The sequence below is a fragment of the Xenopus laevis genome, chromosome 8L, assembly GCF_017654675.1.
Source record: "Xenopus laevis strain J_2021 chromosome 8L, Xenopus_laevis_v10.1, whole genome shotgun sequence".
NCBI classification, from domain to species: Eukaryota; Metazoa; Chordata; class Amphibia; order Anura; family Pipidae; genus Xenopus; species Xenopus laevis.
In genome coordinates this window covers 63,278,732-63,298,250 of record NC_054385.1, presented here as the reverse complement: position 1 = coordinate 63,298,250, position 19,519 = coordinate 63,278,732, and the positions used below count along the sequence as shown (strand labels likewise).

At 38.8% G+C, this 19,519-nt stretch overlaps 2 protein-coding genes across 4 annotated transcripts; one reads left to right on the top strand and one right to left on the bottom strand.

The window, feature by feature from the left end:
* The first annotated feature begins 4,176 nt into the window (after positions 1–4,176).
* Positions 4,177–11,837, top strand: LOC108698536 (putative transcription factor ovo-like protein 3). Its single transcript, XM_018230102.2, has 4 exons — positions 4,177–4,454; positions 8,909–8,967; positions 10,927–11,089; positions 11,181–11,837. Exons 1-4 carry the CDS (start codon positions 4,355–4,357, stop codon positions 11,480–11,482), a joined length of 624 nt encoding a protein of 207 aa, XP_018085591.1. The 5' UTR covers positions 4,177–4,354; the 3' UTR covers positions 11,483–11,837.
* On the bottom strand, positions 11,532–18,750 carry polr2i.L (polymerase (RNA) II subunit I L homeolog). Of its 3 annotated transcripts, XM_018230104.2 has the most exons (8): positions 18,610–18,750; positions 17,321–17,446; positions 14,729–14,810; positions 14,388–14,442; positions 13,700–13,773; positions 12,173–12,247; positions 11,878–11,929; positions 11,532–11,720 (listed from the first exon to the last, which is right to left on the bottom strand). In XM_018230104.2, the coding sequence occupies exons 4-8, from the start codon at positions 14,433–14,435 to the stop codon at positions 11,658–11,660; spliced, it is 312 nt and encodes a 103-aa protein (XP_018085593.1). In that variant the 5' UTR covers positions 14,436–14,442; positions 14,729–14,810; positions 17,321–17,446; positions 18,610–18,750; the 3' UTR covers positions 11,532–11,657. The 3 variants fall into 3 exon arrangements, with proteins under 3 accessions (XP_018085593.1, XP_018085594.1, XP_018085592.1); XM_018230105.2 differs by lacking the exon at positions 17,321–17,446; XM_018230103.2 differs by lacking the exons at positions 14,729–14,810; positions 17,321–17,446 and having other exon boundaries at positions 18,610–18,735.
* Positions 18,751–19,519: the final 769 nt, after the last annotated feature.

Genomic DNA, 19,519 nt, shown 5'->3' with positions numbered 1-19,519 from the left:
GATCGTGTCAAAGTTGGGAGGGCTCGGGCTTTTATTTTGTTCACAAAAGGTGTCAGCCATACTGTTGCTGCTCTCTAGACCTAAACAAAGCTAGAATAACTAGTGGAATAATAACTACAATATTAAGTGATAAGTGCAGGCCGCTTGTGCTCAGTGCTGTACACCAGGAAGCAGAACCTCACATCCAGCACATGGGACATCAACAGCAAAAAATGATTCTACTGATGCCATTTCATAAGATGCATCCCTCGGGAACATGTGTTCTAATAAACAAAAGCCGAGTTTCTTTCTGCCTATTACAATGATTTTGCTGATAATTTAGTTAAACGCAATATCCCCTTGTGTTTGATGTTTTCCATGACAGATTTAGGTATGAAATTCAGTATTCTATAAATTGCTTTTCAGTAGATAGCTTGAAAACCTGGGGATCTATGCAGGGCCGGATTACATAGTGGGCGCCCCTAGGCCTGCTACCGTTCGTCGCCCCTCCAAGTAGGGTTGCCTCCTGGTTGGTATTTTACTGGCCTGGCCGGTAAAAATGATGGTTGATCCTAATGTTATTAATAGAGAAAAAAGATAAATATATAGGAAGGCCGGTATTTTTTTCCAGAAAAGGAGGCAACCCTACCTCCAGGGTGACAGGAGCAATGGGGATTGGCGCATGGGAAATTTAAAACATTATTGTATCTCCAGCTCATCCATAGTCGGACTGGCCTGCCAGGGCACCGGAGGAAAACCCGGTGGGCCCCCGCATTGGTGGGCCTTAGGCCCTCTAATTAAATTGGTGGACGGTGGTGCAGTGCATCAGGTGCAGCTCCATGAGTACCAGTGGGCCCAATGGCTCCTGGCCAACCCGCCCTTTACTCTGCACTCACAGCCTGGCAAGTGCCACGCACACGGAACGGCATGTCCTGCAATAGTGGAGGTCCTGGTGTGATGCAATGTCATATGTGCGCACAGTGCGCATGTGCCTGCAACAGAAAGTAACACCCCACTGGCCCAGGCCCGTTTTACACACACTTGCGCTCCAAAACCGCAACCCCCTGCCTGACACATAGGGGCAGAGCGGGATTTCTGGGAGGGGGACAAGGGCTTTGATCCTTCAGCCCTTATGGGGCCACTGGCCCAGACCCGCCTGCGCTCCTAACCTCCACCCCCATCGAAGAAATGACAAGCACAGGAAGGAGCCAGGTGCAGAGCGATTTGGGGCTCAAGAGGGGGCCCTGATGCGACAGCCCTGGAGGGCCCAGACCCCCCCCCAAGTCTGACACTGAGCTCATCCCCAGTGTTTTTGAACCAATGTGTTTGTGGTTGGGCAGAATACCAAAGAGAAGAAGATGGTGCCCGTGAACTCCGATGCACTAAATCTGCAACGAGGGGTAAGTAAAGAGTTAGGGGCATTTACCAAGGGTAACACCTAGGCTGGGGGGAGCAGGGAGGGGGTCTATGTAGGGTAAGGGATTTTAATATAAAGGGTTTGGTTCTCCTTTAAACCCCCTAGACATTCACCGCTAGGGTTGCCACCTTTTCTGGAAAAAAATACCAGCCTTCCTATATTTCTATCTTTTTTTCCCTATTAATAACATTGGGATCAACCATCATTTTTACCGGCCAGGTGGCAACCCTATTCACCACCTTTCCTCCACACTCCCCAGTCTTTTCTGTGCTCCTTCTCCCCTGTGACTGATGAGGAAGTCTCAAAACTTTTGGCTTCTTCTCTACTTGCCCATTTGATCCTATTCCTTCCAAACTTCTCTGCAACGTCAATCCCTGTTTAATCAAAGTCTTAACTCATCTATTTAATCTCTCGCTCTCCACTGGAATCTTTCCTTCTCAACTAAAACATGCTCTTGTCACCCCCATTCTGAAAAACCCCTCTCTTGATTCCTCCAATCTTAATAACCTCTGACCTATCTCTCTGCTACCTTTCATCTCTAAACTACTTGAGCACCTAGATTACAATCGACTAATGCCATTCCTCTCTAACAGTAACTTGCTGGACCCCCTTCAATCTGGTTTTAGGCAACAACACTCCACTGAAACTTCCCTAACCCGACTAACTAATGATCTTTTAACAGCAAAAGCCAACAACCACTTCTCACTACTAATAATTGAACTCTTGGCTGCATTTGACACTGCGGATCATCCTCTTCTTCTCCAATCCCTCCGTTCACTTTGACTTCAATACCACCTCTATGTTGACGATATTCAGATCTATCTCTCCTGTCCGCTATCTCTACTTGGATGTAACAATGCTACCTTAAATGAAACCTCTCCAAAACGGAAATGGTTCTCTTTCCCACAGCTAACACATGTAACATCCCAGAACTATCTATCATAGCTAACAATTCCACTATCACCCAATCTCCCCACGCCAGGTGCTTTGGGGTTATCCCAGATTCTGCCCTGTCCTTCACTCTTCATATCCAATAACTTATTAAATCATGTCACTTCCACCTAAGGAACATATCCAAAATACTGTACTATCTTTATCACCGAAGATGCTGCCAAAATTCTTTTTTCACTCTCTCATCATATCACGTCTAGACTACTGTAACTCTCTATTAATTGGCCTTCCCTGCCAGAGACTGTCACTTCTCCAGTCTATAATGAACACTGCCGACAGTCTTATACACCTCAGCAACCGCTCCTGCTCTGCCATGCCACTCTGCCAATACCTGCACTGGCTTCCACTAACTTTTTAGAATAAAATTTAAACTAATGACCTGACATTCAAAGTGTTCTAGAATCCTGCCCCACCCTACATCTCTAAACTCAGCTCTAGATACTCACCCAACCGCTCTTCTCTCATTACCACCTCACATGCTCTCATTCAAGACTTTGTAAAGGCTGCACCCCTCCTCTGGAATTCTCTCCACAGTCTGTCTGACTTTCTCCCAACCTTTCTGCTTTCAAAAGATCTCTTAAAACACACTTATTTACAGAAGCCTACCCTCACTCTGTTTAGCTTCTAAATGCAATACCATGTGCTACATCTCTCACATCTTATTTCTGATCTTGCCCACTCCCACGCCTTGTGCCTCATTCCCTTCCCCTTTAGATTGTAAGCTCTTTTGCACAGGGCTTCCTCACCTTTGTACCAGTATGTTCGTTATGTACAGTATGTAACTCTGTATGTTCTATGTATGTAATTCATGTGATTTCTTTGTGTAAACACAATTGTTTTACAGCACTGCTCAATATGTTGGCACTCTAAACATACATGATGATAATAATAATAATAATACATTATGACTTTCAAAGCCCTTCATTCCTCTGCAACTAACTGATCTTTTCTCTTGAGTCTCCATACATTAATGGCTGACTCCTCTGTTCCACCACCTGGTCACACCACCCATGTTTACCACTGTTTCCTGCCTTAAACTATGCTCTTTTGTTGCTCTTTAAATGTAGAATACCATCCCTAAATTCATCCAGAAAGGATTTTCCAAAGTCTCTTCAAAATCACTACCTCTTGGAGCACTCCCATCATTCGACCTAGTTCTGGCACTCATACTGTAGTGACTGCAGCACTTAATATCCTACTTTTTGTGTTTGTATGTTACCTACCCACGTGTAAGTACACTTAGTACTTAATAATGGATTTAACTGTATATTGCATTTATTTTTATTTTATTATTTTATTACTTATTTATTGTATTTTAATATATATGTATATTATGAAAATCTTCAGTTGTACACTACCTAAACCTTGTTCCTAAACAAAACAGCACCAAACCTGCATATCTAAAGCCTTAGCACACAGCAGACAAAGTTTGTTAACCAAATGTGAGAACAGGACAAATGAACGGGCTATTCAAACTAGAACACAGCAGCTAATAAGATACCGTAAATTGCAGTCTGGTATTTAGTATATTACAGCACATATTCTCAGACCACCGAGCAATGACTTTCTCTGATTAAAAAGGTAAATTAACATAGCCATCTGATATTATTACCCAGTGGCCAGTTTATTACTGGGGAGTCCTAATAGAAGGAACCGTTGCCTGTCATATCCTCCTTTACTTCATGTCTGTACAATTTGCATAGGGAGGAAGGGCCCGTCCTCAGTGTGCTGTTTGAGAAGGGAATAAAAGCTCTATATGCAAAATCCTAGGATATTCAAATTATTTGGGAACAAATAATAGAAATCACTTACTGTCTAGTCTCCAATTTCTGTGATTTTATTTTGCCTTTCTGTTAAAGAACTGTTGTATCACAAAAAACTGTATGTCTCCTTTATTCTGATTGTGTGTTTTCTTTTTTCATACCTACTGTAGATAACATACACACATATGCATATATGTGTGGGCAAAAGTAAACTTCACCTTCTGTGCTTTTTAGCCATTGCACTATGCCTCGATCATTCTTAGTGAAGCGCCACCGGACTGTCGTAAAACTCACAGGATGGGGGCACCTGGTTGATGCTGAAAGAGGGGACCTGTATGTTCCAGGTAAGGAGAGTAAACACATGTACAGATAATTTAGTGTTGTTTCTGACACCCTGTTAATTATCTATGTAATAAGTAATAGTTTAGATATAGGCACTTCATACCCAGCAGATGCTTTTTATCATAAGAAGGTAAATGTAGTATTACAATACAGAGATATGTTTAAAGAGTGAGTATTTGGCTTTGTGACAGGTAAACAATACTCATTTGAGAACAGGGGTGTTCAGCTAGCTACCTTACTGCACCTTCCACAACCCCGTTGTATATCCTGACTGAGATGTTGGAACTTGTATTACGAAACTGCTGGAAAATTGAACTGCATTAGCCTCATTTCACTGTGATTGCCATTTAAGACTTGCTTTCTCTCTATCCCATTCAATGAATATTTCTCTGCTGTTAATGTTATATTGCTATTAAAACAGCAAAGTATCACAAGGATATAAGCCATTTGTTGGTAAGACTTTGCAGATGTACAATGCTACACCACTGTGTATCACATATTGTTTGGGTTTTATTGGCACAAACAGTATGTTTATACAGTGCTATGCAATATGTTGGCACTATATAAATACATGTTAATAATAATAATAATAAATCCTTATGTTTTTGTTGTGTTGAACCACCTGCACTGTCCTAATCCATCTGTGTTTAGAAAATGATAGCAGGAGAGCAAATTTGATCAAAATGCCTGCGTCAATGTCATTTATGTATTACAAGTTATAAAGATGTTACAGGGCAACCCTTTTGAAATAAAAAAAATAACAAATGTGGTATAAAGGTGATACCTTTATTGGCTAATTGATATAATCATAGCTTTCAGAACATTTTAGTTCCCTTTTCAAGCTGATTACAATGAAGCTGTGATGTTCTCTGGTATAGATACAACATTCAGCTCATAGGTCAAATGACCAACAAAAAGGAATATCAATCTATGTGTAAGGTGTCAAAGTCATTTACAAGGGGATCTGCAAGAGATAAGCAGATAAGGTACACGATAATGTGGGTCAAAGAGGCCGAGTATAAATTAGGGCTGAATTATTGGAGTGTAGAATCAAAGGACTTCCATATGATCACTTAGTCTTATATCCAGACACATTGGTATTTCTGACCTTTCTAAGAAAGGACTGCACCAGGTCAGAAATACCAACGTGTACGTGTCACTCTAGTATGGCCCTATTTAGTAGTCTGGGTTGGGGCAGTCCCTGTGTGGCCAACTCTTTGGATCCTCCTACAGCCAAATGTATGTGATAACTACGTGCCATAACTGTGTATGTAAGCCATGTGTTCCCATAATTGTGCGATCTGTCTTTTGACTGCTTTAACGTGAAATTGAAAACTGCCGTACATACAACATTATCTCTGTTTGAGTTCCACTATACAGTATTGACTAGCAGTCTGATGATCAGCCAGGGTTCACCTATAACTACACCAAGTATTCCCGTAAGGGTGCAGTCTGTCATTTGACTGCATTAGTGGGCAATGAAAGCTACCATACACACAGCGCTGCTTATGCCTGTATTCTATTACACTTTTGACATCAAATTTTTTGCTCCACATCATGTTTGTGGTGCATATGCTGCACTTTTGGGATTATGCCCCCCCTCCATAAATAGACTACATAATTTTTTCAACTTTTTCAATAGTTAAGCCAATGGTTCTGTGAGTTATAGTTCATCCAGTCCCTTTTCTTTCATTGAATTTAGGAAGCCTGACCCCTAGTGGCCACAATGTTTGTTACTTCATTGATGTGTTTCTTGCACTGTCCTTAGCTATCTATATGTGATAATCTCAGAGCCTCACACAGTTCTGTCAATTTTATTTGGGTGGTGCGGTCCACTCTGGACATAGTTTAGCATTTTTTAAACTGTGTTCAGTTTTGGTTCTGGATAAGACCCTTCTGCCTTTTCTTGTTTATCAATTTTTGCCATTTTTGGACCCAGTGCCTTAACCTGCTATGCAATATCTAGTTAATCCTATATGCCTCACTTGCATCTTCGTTATCCCCAAGGAACTGCATTAACTACTTTGTTTCTTTGTATTATGTTATGAATAATCCAACAACAGCAGCTTGACTTTAACGATTTTCCATAACTTGCTGCATCTAAATTATTACTTGCTTTCATTTTATTTACTTTTACTATATTTTGTTAGGCTGGTTTTCTTTAGTCTTTTTTACTCCCAATTTGGGTTTCTATGGTAATTAATTGGATTCCTGTTTGTGGTGCCATGTTTTGCACAGGGGGAGCGTTCTTAAGGGCTTGTTCTGCTTACACTCGTTAGTTTTTTCCCGGAGGAAGATCAGTATGATGTGATCGAAACATTGGACTTTCTTTTGTTTTTCTAGTAAAATCAGTTACTCTAACTGAGCCTGTTGAGTGTGTTTTTGTTTTTTTTTGCTATTTTGCAAAGTGTATCTGCACCCAGGCATGCTGTGTATTTGTTTGGTGAGCGCTCCTCCCTACTTGAAAAAAGGCGCCAAGATGACGTCATTAGTAGTCCATTGATGCAATAGGTGCAAAAAAGTCTCCATAGATCATTTGTGTGAACAAGCACTTTCCCAATTTATATATATATATATATATATATATATATATATATATATATATATATATATATATATAGAACCATTGGTTGCCGGCACTCACCTCCGCCAATAAAGGGAAGCACTCACTGCATAAAGGTTGTTAGAAGTCCTTTACCGAATCATACAGACATCTACATGTTTTGGTACCTCAAGGGACCGTCATCAGGATATATATATATATATATATATATATATATATATATATATATATATATATATATATATATATATATACTCCAAGAAAGACCAGCAACACCAGGGTTTCTGTGTATCAAAGCAAAAGTGTATTCAAATATGCATGAATAGCCGACGTGACATTTCGGTCCACGCAGGGACCTTCCTCATGGCAATGAGTCAATCAGAGTATACAATGTTCAAAGAGGACCAGCACACCAAATCTTCAATCAAAAAAGGTTTATTTCAACATCACTCATGTGTCCAACATATCGGCCCACATAAAGGCCCTAATGTGGGCCGAAACGTTGGACACATGAGTGATGTTGAAATAAACCTTTTTTGATGGAAGATTTGGTGTGCTGGTCCACTTTGAATATTATATATATATATATATATATATATATATATATATATATATATACTTCACAATTTAACCCCAGCACTCCAGTATATAGCCACCTAGGAAAGCCTATTTTTGCACAACTTAACTGTAACATCTAATTAAAAAAAAAAAAAGACACTTTTAGTTACAAAGTTTGTACAAAGTATGCTTAAGCGGATGCGGCTCGTCAAGGCAGTGTCTAAGTGAAAAAAAGAGAGTGTTATCTTTGGGGGGAGAAAGACCATACCTGCTTTTCTCTTTGTTTAGCATGATCTCTTCCAAGGATACCATTAGGTGGGGGTTGGGAGAGCAAGCATTAAGAAGAGAGCCCTTCCCCATGAATTGTGTGAAATAAATCAACACTTTTTCACCATACTACAGTGCTGATCTTCTATTTCATATACTACAGCAAATTTTATCATGCACCTCTGGCTTCGTCGTGGTTTGAGTGTGGGCACTGTGGGACATTTATATATGTATATCTTTATATTGTGAATTACATGCTCATTTTGTTCAGAATCCTGTACTTCACTTCAAGAAATTCAATAAAAATCTAATATGGAAAGATGCTATTCAGAAGAGTGTCTGCTCCTTTAAATTTCCCACTAGCCCAAAAACACCCCTTTGCTGACGAATGACATGCAGATTTGGGGATTATGCTGAGCACTGTTATTTCGTACAGTTTTGTGTTTGAAGTGCTCAGCCATATCTTGAGCACTGAATGAAGCAGATGGAGGGACTGGCAAAATTACGCAGATTATTAAATAGTGAACTGAAAAGTGCAGTAAAGTAGGTTTGTTTGGCTAAGCAGAGGCTTGTAATACAGAAGAAGTTTAAATGTGATGTTGCAAAAGTCTAGTTCAGAGATTTGCACAAGCCATGCTCAGTAGTGGAACCCCCATTTGGAGAGCTCTGGTTTGTACTGTACACAAGGCTGGAGTTGTTTTGTCCTGGCTTGAAAGGAGCATGCTCATTAAAGAGATACTGACACCACAAATTAAACTCCTTTTTACATCTATCAACATGACCTATAGGTAACTTTTAATATACTTGCATATTTTAAAAAGTATGTTTTTTAGTGTCAGTATCACTTTAAGGGAAGTAGTGAGTGTGCTCTGACAGAATTTGATGGATAGGCTAGAGAAAAATAATTCTGACTTGAAATGTGAGAAGTTTGTGATGACAGTTTCCAAGAAAGATGGATGGGGGTGTCATATGAAAGGAGGAGTGCCAGGCAAGCAACAAAGTTAAAATTCAAAGTTAAAATTTGTGAGGTTGCCATCTGATTTCCCTTTTTACCTTGCTCATATACAGACTCCATGTTCTTCCCGCACAAGACTGACAAACCAACAGCATCTCCATTAGTTCCTGAGGTAAGATTTTTGAAATATTTTCTTAATTAAAAAGCCATATGGCCACACAAAACCATTACATACAAATCAATAGAACAAATGAATCACACTTTAATAAATATGCCTGTGTGTAACATCTTCAGTTTTAGCTCTGGTTGCATTAAACTTGCTTTCTCTCGCATTACTTTTTACATTAAGAGTGCACTGTACAAAAGTAGCAAACAGCAATTGGATAGGATATGCAAATCTAAAACAAGGTAAAAACTGAGCAGTCAGTATTTGCAGCACCGTCCATCCTCTCTGCAACCTGCTGTAGAACATTTGCCAAGGCTTTATAATAACAGGGATTCAGTTGAGAGAATAGATAAAGGGAAGCAAAGGGTCAGCATGAGAAATATAGAAAGCATCAGGAGATATAGAACAAATGGGACAGAGGAAAAGTTGTTACAGGTATGGATCTGTTATCTAGAAACCCATTATCCAGGATAGGTCCTCTCCCATAGACTCACTTATAACAAAATATTTCAAATTTGTAAAAATGATTTCCTCTTTCTCTGTAATAATTAGGGATGCACCGAATCCAGGATTCGGCCTTTTGCAGCAGGATTTGGCCTTTTGCAGCAGGATTCGGATTTGGCCGAATCCCTCTGCCCAGCCGAACCAAATCTGAATTTGCATATGCAAATTAGGGGTGGGGAGGGAAATTACGTGACTTTTTGTCACAAAACAAGGACTTAAAAGATGTTTTCCCCTTCCTACCCCTAATTTGCATATGCATATGCAAATTAGGGTTCAGATTCGGTTCGGTATTCGGCCAAATCTTTCGCAAAGGATTCAAGGGTTCGGCCAAATCCAAAATATTGGATTCGGTGCATCCCTAGTAATAATAAAACAGTACCTTGTACCAAACTAAGATACAATTATTCCTTTCTGGAAGCAAAATCAGCCTATTGGGTTTATTTAAAGGGGCTGTTCACATTTGAGATCACTTGTAGTATGATGTAGAGTGATATTCTGAGACAGTTTGCAATTGGTTTTCATTTTTTATTATTTGTGGTTTTTGTGTTATTTAGCTTTTTGTTCAGCTGTCTCTACCAGCTTGCAGTTTAAGCAATCAGGTTGCTAGGGTCCAAATGACCCTAGCAACCATGCACTGATTTGAATAAGAGACTGAAATATGAATAGAAGAGGACCTGAATAGATATAGGAGGAATGTTATATGGGACATTATATATATATATATATATAAAATATACTGTATATCTTTATATTGTGAATTACATGCTCATTACATGAGGAATAAAAAGTAGAAATAAAACATTTGTAAGGCTCAGCAACACCCATTTGAAAGCTGCAAAGAGTCAAGAGAAAAAGGCAAATAATTATAAAATTATAAAAAATAAATGATGAAGACCAATTGAAAAGTTGCATTCTACAACATACTAAAAGTTACCTTAAAGGTGAGCTACCCCATTAATGTTTACATGATTTTCTAGTAGACTTAATGTATAAAGATCCAAATTACAGAAGGATCCTTTATCCGGAAAACCCCAGGTCCCGGGCATTCTGGATAGCAGGTCCCATACCTGTAATGGATAATGGGAAACAGTGTGAAAGTATGGTTTGTGAGCAGAAAAGAAAAGGGAGAAACTGAAAGACAGAAGCGAAAGACAGGTAACGGAATAGAAGAGTTGGTATGGTAAAAAAGAAAAAAATGTAGGTATGTATGTGAGGCAGAATATTAGGCTACAGTGCCCTGACTAAATGTTAATCTTTAAAGGGGAGCAAGAGAGAAGTTTAGAAACCTTTGTCATAGTGGAAAAATGCTCTGTCAGTCTGCTTTGTTTGGCATATTCTTTTTTGCCCATCACGGTTTCCTAATAAAACTGATCTTCCTTCCCTCTTATAGTCTTGATATTATTTCACCCCTCATCTTAAACGATCTTCAAATGTCCAGATTTTTTCCTTACCCTCTCTCAGGGTGCATTTCCCTGCCGTGCATGCAGGAAATGCTTTCCTCTTCAACGCATGTTAACGCGTCACCTGAAATGTCACAGCATCCAGAAAAGGCATCGCTGTCCCTGCTGTTCGAAAGGGTTCAATGACACCTTTGACCTCAAGCGGCACATGAGAACTCATACAGGTGAGGAGATACAGTAAGAGCGTTGTATTCTTCCCTAGCTTCTCCTCACTTTTGTCACTGTTTTCCTAACCACCATTACTATTTCCTACAGGGATACGCCCTTACAAGTGTCCTGCATGTGACAAGTCTTTTACACAGCGCTGTTCTTTAGAGTCCCACTTACGCAAGATCCATGGGATTCTACAAAGTTACGCCTACCGCCAGCGCCGGTCCAAGATCTATGTGTGTGAGGAGTGTGGCTTCACATCTCCCAGTGCAGACAACTACACACTTCATGTTGTGGAGATGCACCCAAACAATCCAATGCTCTCAAAAAGCTTACGAAAAAGGGGAACAGGCACATTAAGAGAGGAAATTTGTATCTTGCATCACACTACACCTTACTACATGTGAAAACTTTTTTACATATAGCTCCAATCTCTGCAGAATAAAAACATTCAGGAAAAGGACCAAGTATTTATTTACAGAAAACAATATAATACATATCTAAAAATATAAAAACATTTTTCAGAATTCAGACACTATAACATATCCTGAAAAAACATAAGGCTAATTAAGCCGCCAGCAATCACTCTGTCCAGCGATGACCACAGTGTGGTGCTGTACACACATAATACAGTCGCATGGCATCCTACAAGACAAAGCAAAATGGTCTGTGTACAAATATTAAACAATATTCAAATGCCAATAAACATGTAATGCTTGTAGCAAGTGGTGTTTGTATTTCAATAAAAACATATAAAGTGTGGTTAGTGGCTGCTTTATTGGTATAATTGGAATTTACATACCTCAGCTCTAGCACTGTGAGACTGGAAAAACACTGCTTCTTTGTGTCCACATCTATGGAGAAGAAAACATTTAAAAAAGAGCAAAAGACGGGAAGATACATAAAGGGCCATTTACATAGGTGCTAAATGGCACAAGTGCAGTTTCACCAACAACCAATAAGTTGCAAATGTAAGATCTAATTGGTTGTGATTTTAACTGCACTGGTGTACTTTATCACCTGTCTTAGTAATTAAGACCCGTAATCACTCCTCTTTCCCAAAAAGAGCCCCTTCCATTTTGGTTGAAATTACTTACTTAGAACAGGGATGATCCTCTGTACGTGGCAGGGTAGGATCCTGAGCTACATCAGCGATGATCTGGGTGAGCTCACTTTGGAAGAGAGATAGCAGCGAGTCAGGAATGTGGTTAAATATATCAGACTAAGGGGGAAATTCACTAACAGGCGAAAATTTGCCAGCGACGCCTTCACCACACTTCGCCAGGTGCAACTTCGCACAGACAACGCTAATTCACTAAGTTGCGCTAGCGTTACTACGGCAGGCATAGCGAAGCTGCACTAGCGTTAGATCATTTGCATACGGCGGGAAGTTAAATTTCAATGGACGTATATGTTGCAGCAAATACATTACACTACACAAGCCTGGGAACCTTAATAAAATAAAATACGTTTGTTATATTGCCCTACACATGAGCCCACAGTATAGTTTATGTGCAATATGTTAGGAAATGTAGGGGGGAAAGAGGGTACCCCAAAAAAATGTACGATCTTTTTCAGCCTATCACCCTGTAAAAAGGAAAAGACGCCAGCGTTTTTTTCTTGGGACTTTCAACTTTTTTTGGACCAAGTCCTATCTACTCTATTGCACTTCTACTGGACTGAGATGGCGAAGGCAAGTCTGGTGATAGAGGTAACGGTCAGTAAAAACAAAAACTTAGTGAATTTGCGTAGTAACGCTCTTACGACAGAGCAAAAATACGCCTGGCGTTAAGAGTGCGAAATTGTGCTTGAGTCTATATTCTTTGCTAGCGTAATTTCGGCAAAGTGTCAGAATGACATCATGCAGACTAATTTTTGCCAGCATTAGCCACTTCAACCTTTAATAAATTTGCCCCTAAAAGTGACCATGCATCGGCTACCATTGCTTCATGAGTCACCTTGTTGGTATCGAACCCCAGGGAGATTTTGTTTGGCATGTCGATATTACAGTTTAATCAAATATCAGAAGGGTTGCTATAATTTTACATAAAAAAAAAAAAAATTGCTTAATGCCTCCAGGCCGCAAAAATACACACAGAACAGACAAAATTTGTATTTGAGGTATTTAGCTTTTTATTCAGTGGCTTTCCAGTTTGTAATTTCAGCAATCTGAATCCAAATTATCATATCAACTGTGCATTGATTTGAGTAAGAGAAATTTAGGTGACAGCCTTATAAATATGAAAGTCAAGACAAAAGTGAAATTGCAGCCTGAGACAGAAACACCTTCACAGAGGCTACGGGAAACTAAAGCTAGAGAGCAGTTACTATCCCATCAGATCTCAACATTTCATTTACACATATAGAACAGAAAAGAAACTATTAAGCTATACTGGAAAGTTTCATGACAAAAAAATTGCTAGAAAATACAAGATAGTGTATGCAATCTAAAAATACCAAAAAATAGCACTAATAATACAGATGAAATAACAGAACAGGAATAGTCTATAAAAGAAATTCTGAACATATATGTGCAATAAACTTTGCTCAATAAATCAACCTCTTTCTTTAGAGGCTTACATCTCTTACTCGCTTACTCTAGTATGCCTGGTGTATGTACTCACTCGATTTCATGTGTAATCTTATTCACATATATGCAGCTATTATCAGCCTCCTGTTGGTAGTCACAATTTCGGCACTGTAAGAAACAAACATTCAGGCGATGCTGCCAGCTGAAAAAAGTCACCCAATAATTCCAGTTGCTGGTATGTGATTAAATGGATGCTCAAAAAAGTAGAAAGTAAGAAGGGTAAATGACATTTTTTGGTGTTAAATACAGTATGTGTACAACAGTGAACAAAGGGAGGAGTGATTCAATTTACTAACAAAAGCAGTCATAAAGGTAACAATATTTATGTGGCAGGGATATGTTTTTATAAAAGGTAAACATTGTCAAAGTGATACAGTTATCCAAGGATCCATTATCTGGAAACCCATTACCCAAAAAGCTCCAAATTACCAAAAGGCTGTCTCCCATAAATTATCCACATTTTTAAAAATGATTGCCTTTTTCTCTGTAATAATAAAACAGTACCTTGTACTTGACCCCAACTAAGATACAATTAATTCTTATTGGAAGCAAAACCAGCCTATTGGGTTTATTTAATGTTTAAATTAATTTATATCAGACTTAAAAGAAGATCCAAATTAAGTTCTCCGGAAAACACCCCAGGTCCCAAGCATGCTGGATAACAGATCCCATACCTGTATTTTCAGACACATGGTAAATCATATATCTAATGCTTAGTTTACCGCATAAAGAAGGATCCTGTTTTCTTTATCTTCTTTAGGATACAACATGTTGTTGCTACAAGAGAAGACAAAAAGAAGAGTGGATTCTACAACAGGGCATTTGATAATTGAGTCACATTTTCCTGGGTTACCATTTAAAGCAATTAAAAGTAACATTTACTATGATATATACAGGAATACAATGGTTAAGTCATTATTTAACAGAGTTTAATGTGCTAATTGCTGCATCCCATCAGTCCATTCGGCTTTCAAAACTTGTCCTGCAGGCCAGAGGGAATAAAAGCTGGAATTGCTGCAAGTGGGTTATTTATAAAAATGTGTTTGCTATATTTTTAGCTCACCAATTCGTAATTTCAAGAAGTTACAGTGCCATGCAAAAGTCTTCACCCCCTAGGCATTTTTCATGTTTTGTTGCCTCACAACCTGGAATTAAAATGGATTGTTTGAGAGTTTGCACCATTTCATTTATAGAACATGTCTAAAACATTAAAGATGTTTTTTTATATTGTGAAGCAAACAACAAATAGGACAAAATAACAGAAATCTGCAGCGTGCATAACTGTTCACCCCCCCCCCCCCCCCAAAGTCAGTACTTTGTAGAGCCACCTTTTGTGGCAATTACAGCTGCAACTAGATTTGGATAAGTCTCTATGAGCTTGCCACATCTTGCCTCAAAGCAAAACTGCTCCAACTCCTTCATGTTGGATGGTTTTCTCTTGTGAACAGCAATCTTCAAGTCTGACCACAGATTCTCAATTGGATTGAGGTCTGGACTATGACTAGGCCATTCCAACACATTTAAATGTTTCCCCTTAAACCACTCGAGTGTTGCTTTAGCATTACGCTTCAGGTCATTGTCCTGCTGGAAGGTGAACCTCTGTCCCAGTTTCAAATCACAGGCAGACTGACACATGTTTTGCTCAAGAATATCCCTGTATTTAGCACCATCCATCTTTCTCTTGACTCGGACCAGTTTCCCAGTCCTTTTTGCTGAAAAACATCCCCCAGCATTATGCCGCCACCACCATGTTTCAGTGTGGCGATGGTGTTCTTGGGGTGATGGGATGTGTTGGGTTTGTGCCAGAGCACCTTCTTCCATACATTTGGGGAGTCGCCCACATGCCTTTTGGCAAACTCAAAACGCGCCTTCTTATTTTTAACTTTAATTTAACTTCCATAAAGCCCATCTCTATGGAGTGTACAGCTTATTGTGGTCCTATGGACAGATACTCCAGTCTCTGCTGTGGAACTCTGCAACTCAGTCAGGGTTACCTTTGGTCTCTGTGCTGCCTCTCTGATTAATGCCCTCCTTGCCCAGTCTGTGAGTTTTGGTGGGCGGCCCTCTCTTGGCAGGTTTGTTGTGGTACCATTTCAGAAAAGGTGATTAGATTACACACAGGTGGACTTCATTTCACTAATTTTATGACTTTTGAAGGTAATTGGATGCACCAGGATTCTTTAGGGGCTTCATAGCAAAGGGGGTGAATACATATGCACATGCCAATTCTCACGGTTTTATATATATATATATATATATATATATATATATATATATATATATATATATATATATATATATATATATATATATATATATATATATATATATATATTTTTTTTTTTTTTTTTTTTTTTTTTTAAATATTAACAAAATAGGTAAAAAGCCAAGGGGGTGAATACTTTTGCAAGGCAGTGTATTAACTGTCTCCAATTTACAGTGTATTAACGGTCTCTAATTTACAGTGTATTAATGGTCTCCAATTTACAGTGTATTAACGGTCTCCAATTTACAGTGTATTAACTGTCTCCATCTTGTGTGTGGTATGAACAGTTCAGTTCCCTCACTGTTCAAAGGTGCACATGCCCCAAAAATAATTATTCACATGCAAATATAGTGGGGGCCACACAAGGGTTAAATGGAGGAATGTTCATACTCCAAGCATGCGCAGAGACAACAAATTTCGCCTAATGCGATTCAAGGCTGCCGTGGGCAGCCAGCAGGAAGCGCAATCAGATTTCTACAAAGCAGATGGAATCCTGTTCTCATTTTCTGCCCAGAGCACTATATAAATAACACCAGGGACACAGGAATTACTATGGGCTGTGTATGTCTTTTAAATCAGATTAATTTTGTTTTAACCTTTCGTTGTCTTTTAAAGGGGACCTGTCACCCTAGGAAATAATTCCAAATCATATATTATAATGTTAGTCAAGCAAAATAAACTTCACTTATGAATGTGGAGAGCAGTGACATCTAGGAAGTACTGAATGGAAAGTGAAAGTAATTGCCTAAGGCGGGGCAGGCAATATATGATTGACAGCTGAGATTTTTAAATGTGTTTATAACAGGTATGAATGTTTTAATGAAAAAAAATAATGTGGGTTTCATGTTCAATTTGAAAATTACTTTTATTATACAGCTTTTTAGGTCTGGGTGACAGATCCGCTTTAACTGATCAAAATTGCAGAGGTCTTAGATGTTTTGGCAGCAGGCTGTATTCTAGCAGTAGCAGTACAAATAGCTTTAAGTAATCGATGATGTTTAAAATCCTATGTGCTAAAGTGTATGTATGTTAGTATAAATTTATATGTAAAACACTGTAAGGACCCGCAGAGCTGTACAATATATAAAAGTACACACAGGGAGGACAAGCAACATAATAAATATACACAAAGTACACAGAGCTTATATAAGGACACAGAGCTTTAGTGGCCATGTGGTAAGAGAGACAGAAGGAAGGAGGTCCCTGCCCCATAGAGCTTACATTTAGGGATTGACACTTTTTCTGTAAAAAAAAATACAGGCCTTCCTATATATTTATCTTTTTTCCCCAATAATAACCCTACCTACAATCGAAGCTATTCAGGGATATAACAACCATGGTCTATCAGCTAAGAGTGTATAAAAGACTTTATAGTGAAAAGAAACTGACCAATAAGAACTCTTATAACAAATTACAAGTTCGAATCTCCGGAACGCTGTATTCCCAGTCCATCGATCACTAGGGCTCTCCTCTGCCCGCGAAAAAGACAATATCCAAGATTGGATCACTGTATATCTCAAACACCACAGGTTATTGAGGGGAAAAAAAACAGAAAATACAAATAATATAGTGTAGTATTTTATTTAAAAAAAATTGTGACACCCTTGGTGCTTCTTATATATTTAATTTGTGCTTAAACAGCTAAAAAATATCCTCCATAAGTGAAAAAATTAGAGGCCAGTCGTTGAAACTCGTTAGCAAGGACTACCAAACATGTAGTGTCACAAACATGCACAGTGGACGGTAAAAGACACTGGGAGATCGGGAGCAGCAAACAGACTTTTATGCGGATTTTATATGCGGTTTTACCAAGAACGTCTGTGAGTGCATTTTAAATATTTATTGAAGTTGTATAAGCACTTTTGCACATGTCACTTTTTTATGCCCAAGTAAGGAACAAAGAAGATCGGGAGCGGAGCAAATCATCTAATATATGCAATGCCTACATTAACTCATGTCTTGTGAGTATACTATACCACCGGGAATAGTGCGGTTTTATGTTTCGGTTTTCACTAAATTAAAATACAAGCCTTCGGTAGCACTGTGAAGTGTGGATTCTATTTTGTCTAATTTTTTTTTCAATTTTTGTAGCTTTCATTTTTTAATTTTTATTTTTTTGCATTTTTTTTTATTCACTTACTAAAATCACCATATGTTCATTGGATATCATTTTTTCACTTATGGAAGATATTTTTTAGCTGTTTAAGCACACATTAAATATATAAGAAGCACCAATGAGAACTCTTGTCCAGGACTGTCCCTTTTAGAAAAATCTATTTAAGTTTGGCTGGTCCTGAGCTAGGAAACATCATGTCATTCTGGAAAGCACAGATCTTAAAAAAAAAAAAGAAAAGGTGAAATGGCAAATGTCAGGCAGCCCCAGTGATTCTAATCGAGCACAGGATACATTTCAGTTTTAGTAGTAATGGGGCAGGGAAGGTTAACATGAAGTAGGTGTTAAGTTTACTTTTTTACTTTAAATCCCAGCAGTCTCTAGCTGTCCTAGGTTGTGGTGCTTGGATACAAACAGTGTCTGCTGCCTCCTCTACCTGCTTTCCCCACCACAGCCCTGTGCTGCCTGTATAGCCCCTTCATACACTGCTAAATACAAATAAACAATTGGCCAAACGACAGTACTCACTACCGGCTATTAGAGAGGGACCCAATGTATAACTTACCATTCCTGACAAAATCGGATCCCCACAAATCCAGGCTCATACGAACCATCAGCTTCCATGGCTTTGTTTTCCGGAAGTAAAAATGTTCACGTGATCGGTTACCCTCCAATAGCCTGGCCCGATTCTCGAACGCAGAGATGAGGTCATTGCATGTTGATGTTACATTAGTACCAAACGCCTTGCATCCGATAGTATGTGGAGGCTTGGGAGGCAGAATACAAATAATAGACTGTGCTGCCGGCGTATGGATCTTCTTATACTGACATATAGGTCTGGAATGTTATTATTGCTCAACCGTAGCACTTCTTAACTATTATTATGTTATAGAATTGCGTGTTCTATTATAACATTGCAGTTGGTCTTAATCTTATTATATGCCCTTCTCTTCTGTTTCTGTTTGCTTCTGCTAACCAGGGTCAGTGACCTTGGAATCAATACAACTGTTTCTGTGTGAGGCTATAATTATTGATACTTATCTTTCCATTCAGTCCCTCCTTCAAACCGCTGTGTGGTTGCTAAATTAAATGTGACCCTAGCAACCAGATGTTGCTGAAATCTGGAGACACAGTTCAAAATCCCTTATAAATGAATCCCAACAGCAAATTGTCTTAGAATATCACTCTCTATATTATACTAAAAGTTCAAGTTAAACCGCTGCCTGGTTGCTAAGTTGAATTTGACCCTGGCAACCAGATGCTGCTGAAATCCCAATCTGGAGACAGTTCAAAATCCCTTATAAATGAATCCCAACAGCAAATTGTCTCAGAATATCACTCTCTACATCATACTAAAAGTTAATTTAAAGGTGAACTACCCTCTAATAAGGATTGTGCAACATGGTTCCATGTATCTCCAGCCCCACTTGAAAGGGTGATGTGGTGAAGTGTTTCATTTTTTTCTGTCAGTTTGT